The sequence below is a fragment of the Bacillus rossius genome, chromosome 1, assembly GCF_032445375.1.
Source record: "Bacillus rossius redtenbacheri isolate Brsri chromosome 1, Brsri_v3, whole genome shotgun sequence".
NCBI lineage: Eukaryota > Metazoa > Arthropoda > Insecta > Phasmatodea > Bacillidae > Bacillus > Bacillus rossius.
Window position 1 is genome coordinate 137945577 of NC_086330.1, and position 14488 is coordinate 137960064.

The following is a 14488-nucleotide window of genomic DNA, read 5'->3' on the forward strand; positions in this document are numbered from 1 at the left end:
TTGTGGTCTTATTTCTGTGTACTTCAACTCAATCATTTTCCTAGCCAGCCTCTCTTTTGCCATTCTCTGGATATGGCTATACCATCACATTATTGCTTTTTCAATGGTCTCATTCAAGTTCTTTACTCCTTATTTTGCTTCCAGCATCTCAGTCCTGATCATGTCTTGCCTCGTAACTGCCAACATACTCCTCTTAAACTTAATTCCTATTGCTCTTATCATCCCAGCATCTCTCTTGTCTGCAGTCCAAGTCTCTGACCAAATTTCTCACACACCTGTAGAATGCTGCCTTTTGTTGTCATCTCCTTACAATTTATTCCTATTTTGCCTCCTCCATACAATACATTTTAATCACACAAATTAAAAAAAAAGGATCGCGTTATTTGTCATTTTCGTAATTCGCTTCTTAATGGAGTTTAGAGGTTAGCGTTATTTCATCTAACACAACATGTAGTATTCATTAAAATCAAATATGATTACATTTATTCAGTTTAGAAATTCAAAAATTCCTTGCTGTAGAACTTACACCTGTGTCCTTTCGATACAGCTGCAGGCTGAAGTGGTTTTTTTTGGCGAAAGAAAAATTATAATTATCTGACATATAATTTTGTATATTTCTTTACTTACGGGTGTTTGAATTTTATTATTAACTTTATCTAGAAAGTTACAATATTAGCACTATTTGGACATTTTTGTGAGCAAAGCCGTGGGTATTATACTAAGTAATTACTTCAGTAATATTATAGTATACTGCTGCTTCGGTTCACGACAAGTTGCTGATGTACATGATTTAATAACAGACATCCAAACTTTCATATTGATGTTATAGTAGGAAAGGATGAACAAATTTGTAATTTTCAAAATACGGTTTTCATACAGTTTAAACCTCAGAAAAAAAAACCCTCAAAAACCAGCTTTTGAAAGCAATAAATTTATTCCTTTGCAACGCTGGGAGGCCTGCAGCGGAGGCAGAGCGACCTCACAGCTGTCGTCGCGAACGCGTTTTACGCGAGCGCCTGACCTCGAAGGTCAACTGTAGCCGCGCTGTCCACGGACCCCTGTGACGTCACCCCCTGCGCCCGTGGTCGTGAGTTGGAGAGCTAGCGAGGCTCGAACATGTTTATAGTGGGGTCGTTGTAATTTAGTACGTCTAAAGATCCTGGACTTGACGAAAACTTGTAATATAAAAATAAATTATGATAATGAGTTGAATAAAAAATTTTTTTTACGAAACCTGGCATAATATTTTTTGTATTGTGGTCGAGTGTTTATGTTTGACCATAATCTTTATTTACACGTACTAAATTAAAAAAGCAAGAATCAATATACAGGATCAATATACAGGACGAGTCTGAATTCGACTGACAAATTCGGTTGCAGGTACATCATGAAAAAATTAGTTGAAAACCTCTATTCAACTCTAAAGTACTCCCCAAGGTTGGCATAAGCCTTTGAAGTTGTGGCTGAACAACATTTTAATGTAAATCATAGAGAAAGTATTTAAGAAGGAACACTGAGAGTACGGATTATGTTTAATTGAATGACGGTCTATAAACACCGCGAATTTTGTGGCTGTAGAAAAATTATTTAATTGAAATTATTGAGGGTAGTTATACGTAACAAAATTATTTCGAAAATAAAGGTGTTACTCCTAATTATTTTGTCGATGTGAATCTACAGCTTAAGTTTGTCGGTTGAATTCAGACTCATTCTGTATTCAGGATCATGCCTCAGATAAGTGATAGGAAGCAGTTATATTTTTCAGTTTTCACTTTCTAAAGGGGCTAAAAAAGATCAAATATAGATATATTTCTCCCTTAAATCTTACAATATTTCTTGGTTTTAATAAGTACTCTCATCAATATTTGCTCAAAAATGCCGTTCTTACAATTGCTTTAAATTATTTATTTTTTATAAGTATCTTGAACTTGAACTACATGATTTTAAACCTGGTAAAAACGTAAAAAAATATTTTTTTTTGAGAAAAATATTTAGCACTTATTCACCCAAATTAGCTATAAAAATTATTTTTTCCAAGATAACAATATTTATTTGCATTAATAACATATTTTATGCTTAGGATTTTAAGAAACTCCGTTCACAAGTTGTTAAATATGCAACAATTTATTATCTAGATTACATTAATGGTGCAATTGATTGAAGTTAATTGATGAATGTTTAATCTATTTCGTATATGACTTGGAACAACATCCCAAGCCCTTTTGTCTCAGAAAATTAAACACTTTTCTGAAAATAGTACAAAACTCCTAGTCAAGTTATTCCAGCGAAAATACTCTTTTAGTCTTGATTTATATCGGAAATTTAGGCGTTAGCAGTTTTTCTATGTCGAGATAAAATATATATTTATTTGCATTTTATGATACAGAGCCTTATGGCTTACAATATTTTGGCACTTAGAATTCACGTCTTTAGAAAACTTAAACTAACATAACTAAACACATCAAGTATACATACAATAAAAACAAATAAAATTTGACTAGCAGTACATGCTTCTTTCAGTTACGTACAAATCCGAACAAACTTACAGTTATCATTTACACGATAAATAATTAAAGATACAGAATACAAAACTTTCAACACAAAAGCGTACAACACAAAAGAACGTAAAAATAACAACACAAAAATATACAAGTTATTTAAGTCCAGTTTCCTTTATCGCTTGTTTGTCAAGTGGTATATCTATACTGACAAAAAATGTTTGGCAATGTTTCTTCTTAATGTAGATATGTAGACGATCACTACGCTTTTATAATAAGAATAATTCAATGAATAAACACAGTCTACTAGTTTTAATTGCGTTAATAGTGGTCAAATCAGTGAATTTCAATCCAGCTATCAATCAGTACATGAAAACCAAATCAATTTGTTTCCCTTTTAGTTCTGTAGATGGATCTACGTATCTAAAACAAAATGCGATGTACGTAACAGTACGTTCACCCGGAGTGTGAGCCAGCGCTTCGATGTTCCACTTGTCTGCAACGTTATTTATTATAACAATGAGATTTCCTTGAATAAGTAGCACATGGTTTTAAAAACGTTTAGCAATTTTTATATTTATTTTCATCCATATTCCAAAATGAAACAATCTTTGTGGATTAAAAAGAAAAAAAAATGCACTGCAGTACAAATTCATTTTAAAACTAAATATTAAGTGTTTCATATATTATAATCTATTGGAAATATGATTTGCAATTTTTTCACTTATAGGGCAGAGATAATTAAAAATATACTGATTTTTATTGAACCAGCCATTTATACCTTTCCCATATTAAATGGTGTTCGTGTGTTAGATAAGCAATTATCCAAATATTTTGATCAGCTACGAATATTCTAACATCGCACTGTGTTACTGAAGTAACAGACAATAAGATAACACACTCGATAAAACAGCTATAGAAAGAAACATTTGACAATGGCGACTAGGTGCATACTCGTCCGTTTTACAAAACAAACAAACAAACAAAAATACACTGCAAAGTTAACTTAAAATAATCAAACAAAAACAGAAACTACTTACACAATTTCGGCTACAGATGTTTGGTTCTAACGTAGGAAAAGTTAAAATTGTAGATATTTATATAATAACTCATCGACAACAGAGATATATGATAAAGTATAAATTAAAAGTATACAAAATCATTCAAACTGATAAAATTCTCCAAATGTAGAATGCTTACAATGCTTAAGGAAAATTGAACTGAGCAAATTTGACAAAATTTGGTTATATTTTCAAGTCGGAAGATCAACATGATGATCAATAGAATAAATTTAAAAAAAATACATTTTAACAACGAATTTCCTTGTACAGCTTACCTTTCATGTGAACAGGATGTAAACATATCCTAAGTTAGGCCTTAAGTAAACAAACGTTTCATAATAACTGCATTTCTTTATTTTTGACTCAGGCCGGTGAAATGTCCAAAAGAACACAAGTTTTTCTTGAAATGCATTAGTCAGTATTTATAGTAGTTATGTTATAGCTGAACTACACGTAAATAATCTGTACTTACTGGTCCGAAATGTTGGTGTGATTTCTGTCTAGAAATGAGCGCAGAAGCATATTGTTATTCTATTTCACCATGCCATATTTTACTCAACCTAAGCCTAAAGTTAAAAAGAAAATCTCTTATGGCAGCATTATAATTTGAGGAAACAACAGTTTCATCTGGTATTAGACTTCTATTTTTTTATCATTGTTAACCAAGCCTCATACTTGACATACAAAACTGTTAGAGCGACTGCAAACCGGTGATACAGTGACAGCAAATCTCACTGATGGGCGCTGATTAAGAGATTTTAACGCATTCTGAGAGTCAGATGTTACTGATATGCAGGTAGTTATAATATTTTCATACTTAAAGTGCAACGTGTAAAGTGCAAAGTCTGCAATATATTTTAAAAAAAGGTTGTCACAAAAAAACTGGCTTATTTGTCAGCAGAAAACCCGTGTCATGGCGTAAGAAATCAGGTACGTTGTTAAAGTTTTAAACTCTCATACAACTTTGGTCAGAGTTCCAACCTATGCAGAACGAGTTTGACATCTCATTACTACTGTGTTGCAATGCATTCTGCGACAAATTAATACTTCACATTAAATAATTTCAACAAAGAGCACGTGTTTTATGGACTACAATTTTTAAATAAATTCGAATTTCAACGCTCACACCAGATGATTTTGATAGTCTATTTCAAGTAAATGTTGGGTCCATATGCAGAAGGCAGGAATATCTCTACATATCGTGCGGTAAGTAGCCTGCAACAACTAGGTAACTACAAATCTGCTGTTTAGAGATGAGTAATGGCAAAATTACATTTTTTGTCCTCATGATTTTGAGAGAATGTGAGGATGCAGTATGTTGTGAATCCAGCCTATTGGAATTTTTATATTAATTCAACCTTATTTCGCCAATTTCGAAGTTACCCAGTTGTAGTTCTCGCCCCAAGATAAACCCAGCAGCATTAGCGCACGCGGCCAACCAGTTGCGCTCTCGTCGGCGACAGGTGGTGGCTCGCCCCACGCGGGGGTCGTTGTCACGTGACCCCCCCCCCCCCAGTTCCCCAAGGGGCACGGGAATAGCTCGCCACGGCCACACGCGTGGGTCGCTACAGGAACACCGCGCAACTACGGGAAGCACTATCGTTCGCTCCTCATGTCTTTGCATTGTAACTAGGTTGGGCTATATGTCAGTCACAAAACTAGCCTAACTCACAAGCATTCCACGCTTCATAGGACATCTCTAGACTAATGTAATATAATGATGTCATCACCACTCCTTAAAAAATTATTTTTAGGTGTTATATTAACATTTTTATCGATCTTTTGCCAACCCTTAACACAAAAGAGTCGACGATATTTCTAGGTAAAAAATAATATCTAAAGAAAGTGTTTTGACATTCGTAACAACCCGATCCTCATGCTGGTAGCATAGCATTTAATCTGAAAAAGTTAATTTCTGTAATACATTTAAGAATATTTATTCGTACGTCGTAAAAACGTCATAAATGTAACTTTGACAGCTAATTATTTAAAAGTATGAAGTTGTTTTTATTTTGTGACCCTAAAGCTACTCAAAAAGTCGACAATTTTAACCATTTTTAACATAAATAAAAGCAATAATTGAATATACAATTGCATTATCTGTAATGCAAAATAATCATGAGATAAGTAACAAACATCTGCAGCCATTTGTTAAACTAAATAGACATAAGTTAGTTGACATTTTTTCTAATAATAAATACAAAAAAGGTTATTTAACAAATTGATTGGTAAAAAATATCTTACTTAAAGCAGCGTAAATGAATAAATTAACCTGTGATTCCACTCTATACATAAGTTTTAGTAACCTACAAACATCAACATATGTACTAAATAATTAGTTAAAAGTTAATTTCTGTACAAAGGAAAAAATAAACTAAATAATTGTTATGAATATTAATAATTTAAAAAAAGTCTCTGCCCATTCAGACATATATACACAAATTCCGACTTTAAGGAAGATGAAACGGAACAACATGCTCATTTAGATATTGATAACCATATGCATAATAATTCAAAACTTAACTGTACAAAAATATTTACAACTTGTGAATTTTCTAAAACAGAGGGCCTTGTTCGATCGTCAACACTTTTCATATAATTACTCAACAGTTTCAAAAGTGATAAAAAGTGTACTTTTGGCTGTGAGGACAAGTTTTTGTGCATTACAAATCGTGTTTGAGCGGTGGACAAGTTTTCAGTTTGACTGAAAGTAAATGCTGCTGAAGACAAAATAACTAAATTAATATGCTGATATTCGTTACAATATCTTAATAAATATAAGTATTTTAACACGTGGCATTGTGTTATTCGATTAATTTTAATACCGAAATATAAATAATTAAACTATATGTGAGGATTATAATTGCACACTTATATACAGATACACAGCTTAATATACTAGTCGTATTTTAAGTGATACGGACTTAAAATACAGCTGCATACAGAAGGGCTAAGTAACTGAGATTTGAATTGTTTAATAAATAAGTACATTTTGTCACAGGAGACTAATTTTAATAGCTTTCGCTTTACTTCATCACATAGAATAGAGACATGAACTGTAGCTTAACTAAGAATTTGTGATATTGTTTTTTTTATTTCTAAACTACTTTATGAGAAGCAAATCTAAAATATACTCTTACAGTACCTAATAAATAACATGTAAATATTGTCAGTAAGTTAAACAATAATGTCAGTGTTCATAGAACAAGCAGAAATCACATTTTGACATTACATTTTCACATAAAAATTATAAATAATTAGATAAACGTTTAGAGAAAGTCAATTCTGGTTATACGGAAACTTAATATTAGGATTTTGCTGTTGCAAATTTTGTTAGTCCCAGCGAAAAATTGCTTTATATACTTCTCCATAATCAATGTAAGTTTTTTTTAAGTCCTCATTAAATTGTTACAAAAATATTACCTTTGATACAATTTCACAAAAATATGGAGCCAATATGTCCACAAGACAATAAAAAATATATCTAGGCTTCTATACAAAATTTGCGCGGGTCAACATTATACAGACATACACAAACAGGTAATATCACAAGTTCTTATATAAAAATAACTTTCATTTTCCCTTTTACTAATTCTAAAAAAATACATACGCTATCCAAACATGGCTTAGCGAATGCTAATGATAAACATGGAATTATTATGGTCCCTAGTTCAGGAAAAGGATTTTTTCTTTCGTAGCCTAGACTCCGAAGTAGCCATGGCACTCGAGTTCGTAATAAATGTTTTTAACAAGAAGTAGAACACTTTAGAGGTTCACGTACTCGGTAAGGCGAAACCTTCATTGATCAACTGAATTCGCTGCCCATTTCAAGACACGAACGATTGAAATCAGCCGTTAGACGAAACCCTTGTCTCACTGGACACTTTAATTAAAAATACGAGATTAGATGGGAAGCTCTCTTATAATCAGCGGCCTTAGTTTTCAAGGAAGCATTAAAATGCAAACGATAACATTTTTCAAGATATTGCACATGTAGTTACTTTTTGCAGCAGTGTCACATTATTCGCTTTGTTCCGTTAGTTCGTTTACGTTAAGTTCGTTTACGTGTCTATGAGGCACGTACTAGGAGGGTCATTATTATGAAACTAACGCGAAAAGTAATGTTATGCGGTTATCTCAATATTTTAGAAACTGATTTATTATTTTTGATTTCTTTGTCAGTTATTTGCACCATGGTGATACGGCTGTAACCAATTAATTTAAATCCTCGAAAGTTTCTCATTCCGGTAGAACTACTCGCAAACCGCGGCTTGTTAACAACTGCGACTTTGTGTGAAGTTGGCAGCGGCCCAGAAATTTTCGGAATTCGCCCCCTCTCGGGCGCGAACAGCTGTCGGTGGTGTTCGAAAATAACCGCAGTTCGTCTTCCTCGGCATGTCTTGCCGGCTGTTTCACGGGCCGGCTCCGTCTCGTGTGGGCCAGGCTGCTCTTACCGCGTGGGCTCGTTCGCTCTTCTTCCGTGTCATTCGTACCAACATACATGCGAATACTATCCCTGGCCTGATTTGACTTCCTTGCGTTTACTACACAGCGTTGAGGCACTGGACGACGTGAAATGCCAGAATAACATAACCGTACTTTTATTTTTTTTAAAATAACATCACAATTACTATACAAATTTTTATATCTTAATCATTATAATGGTTGGCTTATTAATGTTAGCATAATCGTGTTCTTGTAAAAAATACGTGAGCGATTCCTTCAGTACTCGCCAGTGATGTGTAACATCTAACCTCGGAAACGAAACTTATAACATGAAGCTCGGACATGAAATTTAACGTAATATGACAAACATGATAAATATGTACGCAAATTTTGTTTTCAACTACATTTTTGGACGCAAATCACAAGTAGTTTCAGCATCCATCGCTAGAATTAGTTGCCTGAGCATCTACGTTGACTATTGAATCATTTGATTAGCAGACAGAAATTTTAAACTGTATAATGAAACAGCTACAAAAAAAAGCGAAATTACTTGAATAAATACTAAATCCTGACTTTGGACCTGATATTCGACAAGGAATTTTATCAAAATGCTCTACATATTGATAAAATTTGTTAAAAATTGAATTATATAAAGTTTCCTTTTATTTGGCTTTGTGAACTTCAGCTCGCGCCATCCGCCACAGACGGTAGCACCGTTGTTGTTGCACATTTCCGTCCCATGCGACTTCCGCTCCATTCAAGAAATCACTACTAACAAATGCCGTATACCGAGAGCTCAGATGTTACACATCAAAAATTAACATTTCCTGTAGAGTTGGACATACATCTAGAGGTATTTTTCGTATCACAATCGGATATTCGATGTTTAGGTTAAACCTCCATTTTACTAAGATCAAGTAAATACATAATTCATTTATCTTCTCGAAAAAGTAAACATTGGCTTTTGGTGTCATTCGTCATACGGTGTTAATATGCGTTACATTGAAAATTACCCATTCGATTTTGCGCCATAACTGTATCTGTGCAGTAGTTGTTAAACCACTCGCCGTGGACAAAAATACGCGTTTTTGTCTGACTGGCACTACGTACATGCTCTCTGTTAACCAAGCCAGTCCCCTCTCGGACTGTTAGACGATGCTCGGACTTCCCAGGAAATGCTGGCAACATTCCGTAGCTTCGGTCTGAGACGCAACTAGGACGGATCTCGCGGAACAGAGTTTCTACAACGGCTTGCAGGAGACAGACCCGTACGGGTTAGCTCGGCAGTGCTGAGCTCTTCCGTTTACGTTGCTCCGTGCAACCAATAGAAGTCGAGTACTTGGCTGCGGTGATAGCCATGTTTGTTTATGTTGTAAATACGCAGAAATTGTTTCAAGTACAAGGATATCTAGTATTCTATTATTACTTTGTGGTTTATTTTTATTAAACATGGAAATTCTGCCCATGCTATTATCTCGAAGCATTATATATCGTTTTCAATTAGTTAATATGTATTTAATAACCTTGAAATGCAATCGCATCGATTACCGTTACTTTGCGGAAGCAGCAGACCCGGGAGATCCATCTCTGTTTCCTTGCCATTGTAGAACGGGCCTTATGTCATAAAAAACACAGCGAAGAAACTAGAGCATTTCTGGAGATGCTTAGGCGCACCCGGAAATGCTCGAGCTGTTACGGCGCAGTCCGGAGATGCCGAGGGCGCGGCTCAGCCGGAGCGACGGGCCGGTCAGTAGGCTGCGGCGATCTTGAGCAGCGGCGGCGGCGGCGGCAGCGGGCCGACCAGCTTGAGGAGCGGCGGCGGCGGGGACGGCTTGGCGGGCGGCGGCAGGCGCATGCACGACGACTCCTCGTGCTTGTACAGGTAGGACTTGAGCGCGAAGGCCTTGCCGCAGCGCGCGCACACGTGCGGCTTGGTGCTGGAGTGCGTCTGCACGTGCGCGCGCAGGTTGGACTTGTCGGCGAACGCCTTGCTGCACACGGGGCACTTGAAGGGCTTCTCGCCTGGAACCAGCAACACCGTCACCCTCGCGGGACGACTGCACCGAGGGCCCCGCCTACCTGGGCGCAGCTTCGCGACAAACCACGCGATCTAAAAACTGCTAGAGAAAACCGAGTGACGTCCATTTACAAAACGACTCAATACGCGGAGGGTCGAAGAGCAGTCCTGTTACGGTTTTGTTTTTAAACTGTATTCTTAGAAAAGTGAAAATGGCTTAAAAAAATTTTTTTATGTAAGACATTTTTGACATGAAATATCCGGTACAGATTATTGAAATCATTCAAGTGATATTTATTAAACTTTTATCGTCATATCTTCGCCATATAAAGTTATGTAAAACACTCAATTATCACAGTTGCTCTATGCACGACGAGAAGACAGCACGCCAATTCAGAGGCGATACCGCGCTAGAAGCACCAGCGAGCGTCGTACTCGTCATCCCGTTTCTCTAGCACAAATACACCCCTGACTAGGCGGGCCCCTTACGGTGTTAGTTACCAATGATGCAGACTGGAATTCATAAGTCAATGAATGATTGTTTACTGAGTTTTTAAACAATAAACATAAACTCATGCAGGAGGATGATTCTTTTAAAAGAGGCTCCGTGGAACAAGTGTGAAAAGAATGAGTGGGTAAATACAGCGCAGTGGTCGACTGTCCAGTCGAACCGAGGTCAACGGAGCATCTCTTTAGGTAATTGCTTGTCACACGCTACTATACATACCTACTCTGTCGTTCATTCTTTTCACACATGTTCCGCGGGGCCTCTTTTAAAATTCTCATCCTGTATTTCAGCTCCAGCATGAATTAGGAGCATGTACTCATCATATAGCATACAGTCTTTAATGGTAACCTAGCGGTTACTTTACTTGATACTATTTCTAATATTAGTGCTGTTTTGCAGAGGTTGACACCCCTATTCATTTTATTTTTGCTGCCAAAATAATTTTTGTTAAAGGGTTATCACCAGTTATTTTAATGTCGTTACTGTAAGACGTTTGTGTCAGAAAATTAAGGAGTAAAAGTTTTAATATTTGAATATAGGAAATGGGCTCAGGTGTGAGATGTTTTTAATATCATACTGTATTTATTATAACGTTCAATACAAGTCTTATATTTTGCAAATAAAAAAATTGAAGAGCTCAAAGTATATGCAAGCGAGTATAACCTTTATTTTCTTTTGTGTTTAGAAGCTTTTGGTGTTTCATATTTTTCTGGTCTTCACTTTAAGAAACTGAGAAAATTCTGGACCTAGCCATAAAACCTCATTGTGGTTACCCGAATGTAACACCGGCCTATTTGAGGTGACTGGTTATTCAACATTTTCTGAAATTTAAATTTTCTAAAAGAAAAAATTTACGTGTTTTTTCCTGCCCCCAGGTAGGTCACATAATTAACAATTAGTATGAAAAAATTTAGTTGAAGATTTCATAAATAAGTTTTTTTATAACTGAAGCATTTTATGGAAAAGGCTAAGTGCTGTTAATGTGACTTCGAAAGATCCAGTACGTGTTGTACATTTGGTACGTGCGGTGCTATTTTATCCCGTAGGTTGGTTTCAGAACATTTATGGCGAGGGACCTTTAAGGTTAGAGTGAGTTATAAACCACTTGGGTAACAACTAGGTGCTCATTTATTCGAATGGCTGCAACGGAAGTGGGGAAAAAAAGAAGGGGGGGGGAGGATTATTGTGAAATCAAACTTGCGACCCTTCTCAAACGAGAACGACGCATAACATCGTGTGAAATATTCTAAAATTTGGAATTATGAAAACTGTTCTAATAGTCATAGAATGATATAATTCTGACTGGGAATTAGTTGAAACTGCTCTACTTGAATCATTGAATTTTTCTTTTTCAGAAGTGCACAGATTTGTCAGTAATTGAAGACCTCGAATGTAAATAGTCATAGCGAGGGCAAATGTTTTTAAGAAGCTTTATTCTTTGTGTTTTTTTGTGAACGAAACCATAGTTAACATACACATTCTTACGATGAACACTTAAAATCGGAATTTCAGTCTCACGAGGGTCGATTTAAATAATTTCATGGACATACGCTATTGCTGGCTAGTTGTGGTTGTCACATAATGGATCTCATGCATACCGGTTACATGCCGGGCATTTATAAGCTCTTTGAATGAGTGTTGCAAATTGGGGGGGGGGGGGGGGGGGTAATTGATTTGAAATAATTTCATTGACTTGCAACATTGCTGGGGCTAAGGCGCATGTCTATTATATTATTTGTAATTTATCTTCCCCATTGCATAAAACCATTCAAAGAACCTTTTTGAGGGTTATTACTATGTACACACAAAGCCTTCACTTTACAGTAATTTAGTCAATAACTTATACAGTAGAACCTCGAGAACCTCGATTATCCATGAAACGATTAACCGAGCATTCGGTTAACCGAGTTCTCAATTAAAAATTAAACTTTGGTGGGGGGGGGGGGGGGGGGGGGGACCAAGCCCGCGAAGTATAATTCATTAGGGAGGGACAAGAAAGGAGTAAAACTAAAAACTACATATTAACGAACGGACAAAGAAATGGACTAGAATTGCTCGTGAGAAGAAATACTAGTCCGGGTTAAGCTGGATTAAAAGTACGGACCAACTGCCCTTCCAAAATACCTAACTACATTTTAATTCGATTACCCGTGATTTTCGCTTATCCGTGTTGATCTTTACCCCCATTACCCTGGTTAATCAAGGTTCTACTGTACTCATTTTGCGATTTATCGAATAGTTCTACTCATAGTGCGTGAAACTCAACAAGAACATACAGAAAATTCATTTGGAAACCAGTTGCCAAAATATAGTGTGTAATACTACAAGGAAAATATTGTAAATTGGTCCGCGAATTTACTCTTATTTCTAATAGTGTGTAAACAAATGTCTGAGTCGCGCGTACGAAAATTTGGCTTGTAATTTTAGATTTCGGTTGATGTTTTATTTTAGCAAACAAATTTTGAACCGTGGAATAAATAATCCATTATTCAACAATTGGGTTTCATTGTTTTATTATGATTATTAATGTTCGAAATTAATACTTGGATGTTTTTCAGGCAAAGTTTTAGAAATAACTTTAAATATTTTAGGTACTGGGACTACGCAAAACATAAATACCCAGGAAAGATACCAAACCCAGTATTACTGTGAACATTTGTTTTAGTATATAGTATCTTTCATGTAAATGTACAGAAATGACAGGCTTACAAAATATTTTGTAGAATTGTACAAATATATGTGTAATTTTACATGATTATTTCAGATCTAATTACAACGTATTTTTCATGTGTGCGAGTGCACTGTTGGAATTTACAGTAAATTTGCGGACTTTTTTTTAACGAAGAATTCACCTCAAATAAACGAAGAGTTCTTCGTAATTTCATAGAACTAGATTTGCGTAGAAACTACGGAATATTACACTTCCGAATCTTTTATTTTTTCGAGTAGACAGGGCAAACACAATTGTGTATGGAATAAATGTGTTTCTGCACGAGTCTTAGTCAATTTTTGAATGTTTTCATCAATACTAAGATTGAACTCGTGGACCCGTGCTCACAGTGGGGAGAGGGGGAGACGTACCCGTGTGCGTGCGGATGTGTCCCTGCAGCAGCCACGGCCGCGAGAAGCACTTGCCGCAGTAGGCGCACTTGCAGCCCTGGTTGTGCGTGCGCACGTGCATGGAGTAGGCCGGCACGGAGACGTACACCTTGCCGCAGTGCGGGCAGCGGCGCGCCTTCTTGTCGGCGGGCGAGCGGTGCGTCTGGCGGTGGCGCGCCAGGTTGCTGGACGTGGAGTAGCGCTTGCCGCAGTCGGGGCAGGCGTGCTGCTCCTCCTGCTGCTGCTGCTGCTGCTGCTGCAGCTGCTGCTGAGGCCGGACCAGCTGCCCCGCCGCGGCCGCCAGGCTCACCTCGGCCAGCTGGGTCAGGTTGTACAGCTCGTCCGAGCTGGGGCCCTCCGCCGTGCTCACGCTCCTCTCGGGGCTCATGTCTGCCAACCGACCACCGCGCCACTTCCCACACCGTCCACACATTGCAGCAAGTGAACGGGCTTTTCCAACCAACAGTTCCTTCAATAACTGATTCTTCCTAGAGAAACCACGCCGTATTTCCACTTCCGAGTTGTATATTTCGTTCTTAACAAAGGTGGATACAAGTGGAGTGTTCTTACTGTAGTCTTAAATAGTTTTTTTTAGTGTTTTCTTAATACACCAAGAATATTCTTTTGAAATTAATTTCCAAGTAATTTAAATCAGAGTCTGTAAATTTAAGAATATATCCGCAAATTTACAAAGAAAATGGGAGGTAATATGGCTATAAGCTTATACGGTGAATGGGAGGTGAACATTTTTTAACGGTGTACACTTTGCCATCTCCATATTGCAAACACCGGAAAACATTGGTGCTTACATTGTATGTATGTCATAAGAAACCTCAGTGAAGAACAAATAATATGTTTT

The 14488-nt window shown here is 36.8% G+C and overlaps 1 protein-coding gene across 2 annotated transcripts in view; it reads right to left on the minus strand.

The window, feature by feature from the left end:
• Window positions 1-2350: 2350 nt before the first annotated feature.
• Window positions 2351-14488, minus strand: part of LOC134546205 (transcriptional repressor scratch 2-like) — a 47012-nt gene continuing 34874 nt past the window's right edge. For both annotated transcript variants that reach the window (XM_063388815.1, XM_063388814.1), the window contains exons 2-3: window positions 13612-14019; window positions 2351-10027 (exon numbers count right to left, since the gene is read on the minus strand). In XM_063388815.1, coding sequence (XP_063244885.1) covers window positions 9753-10027; window positions 13612-14017 — 681 coding nt within the window. In that variant the 5' untranslated portion in view covers window positions 14018-14019 and the 3' untranslated portion in view covers window positions 2351-9752. The remainder of the gene's footprint in view (window positions 10028-13611; window positions 14020-14488) is intronic.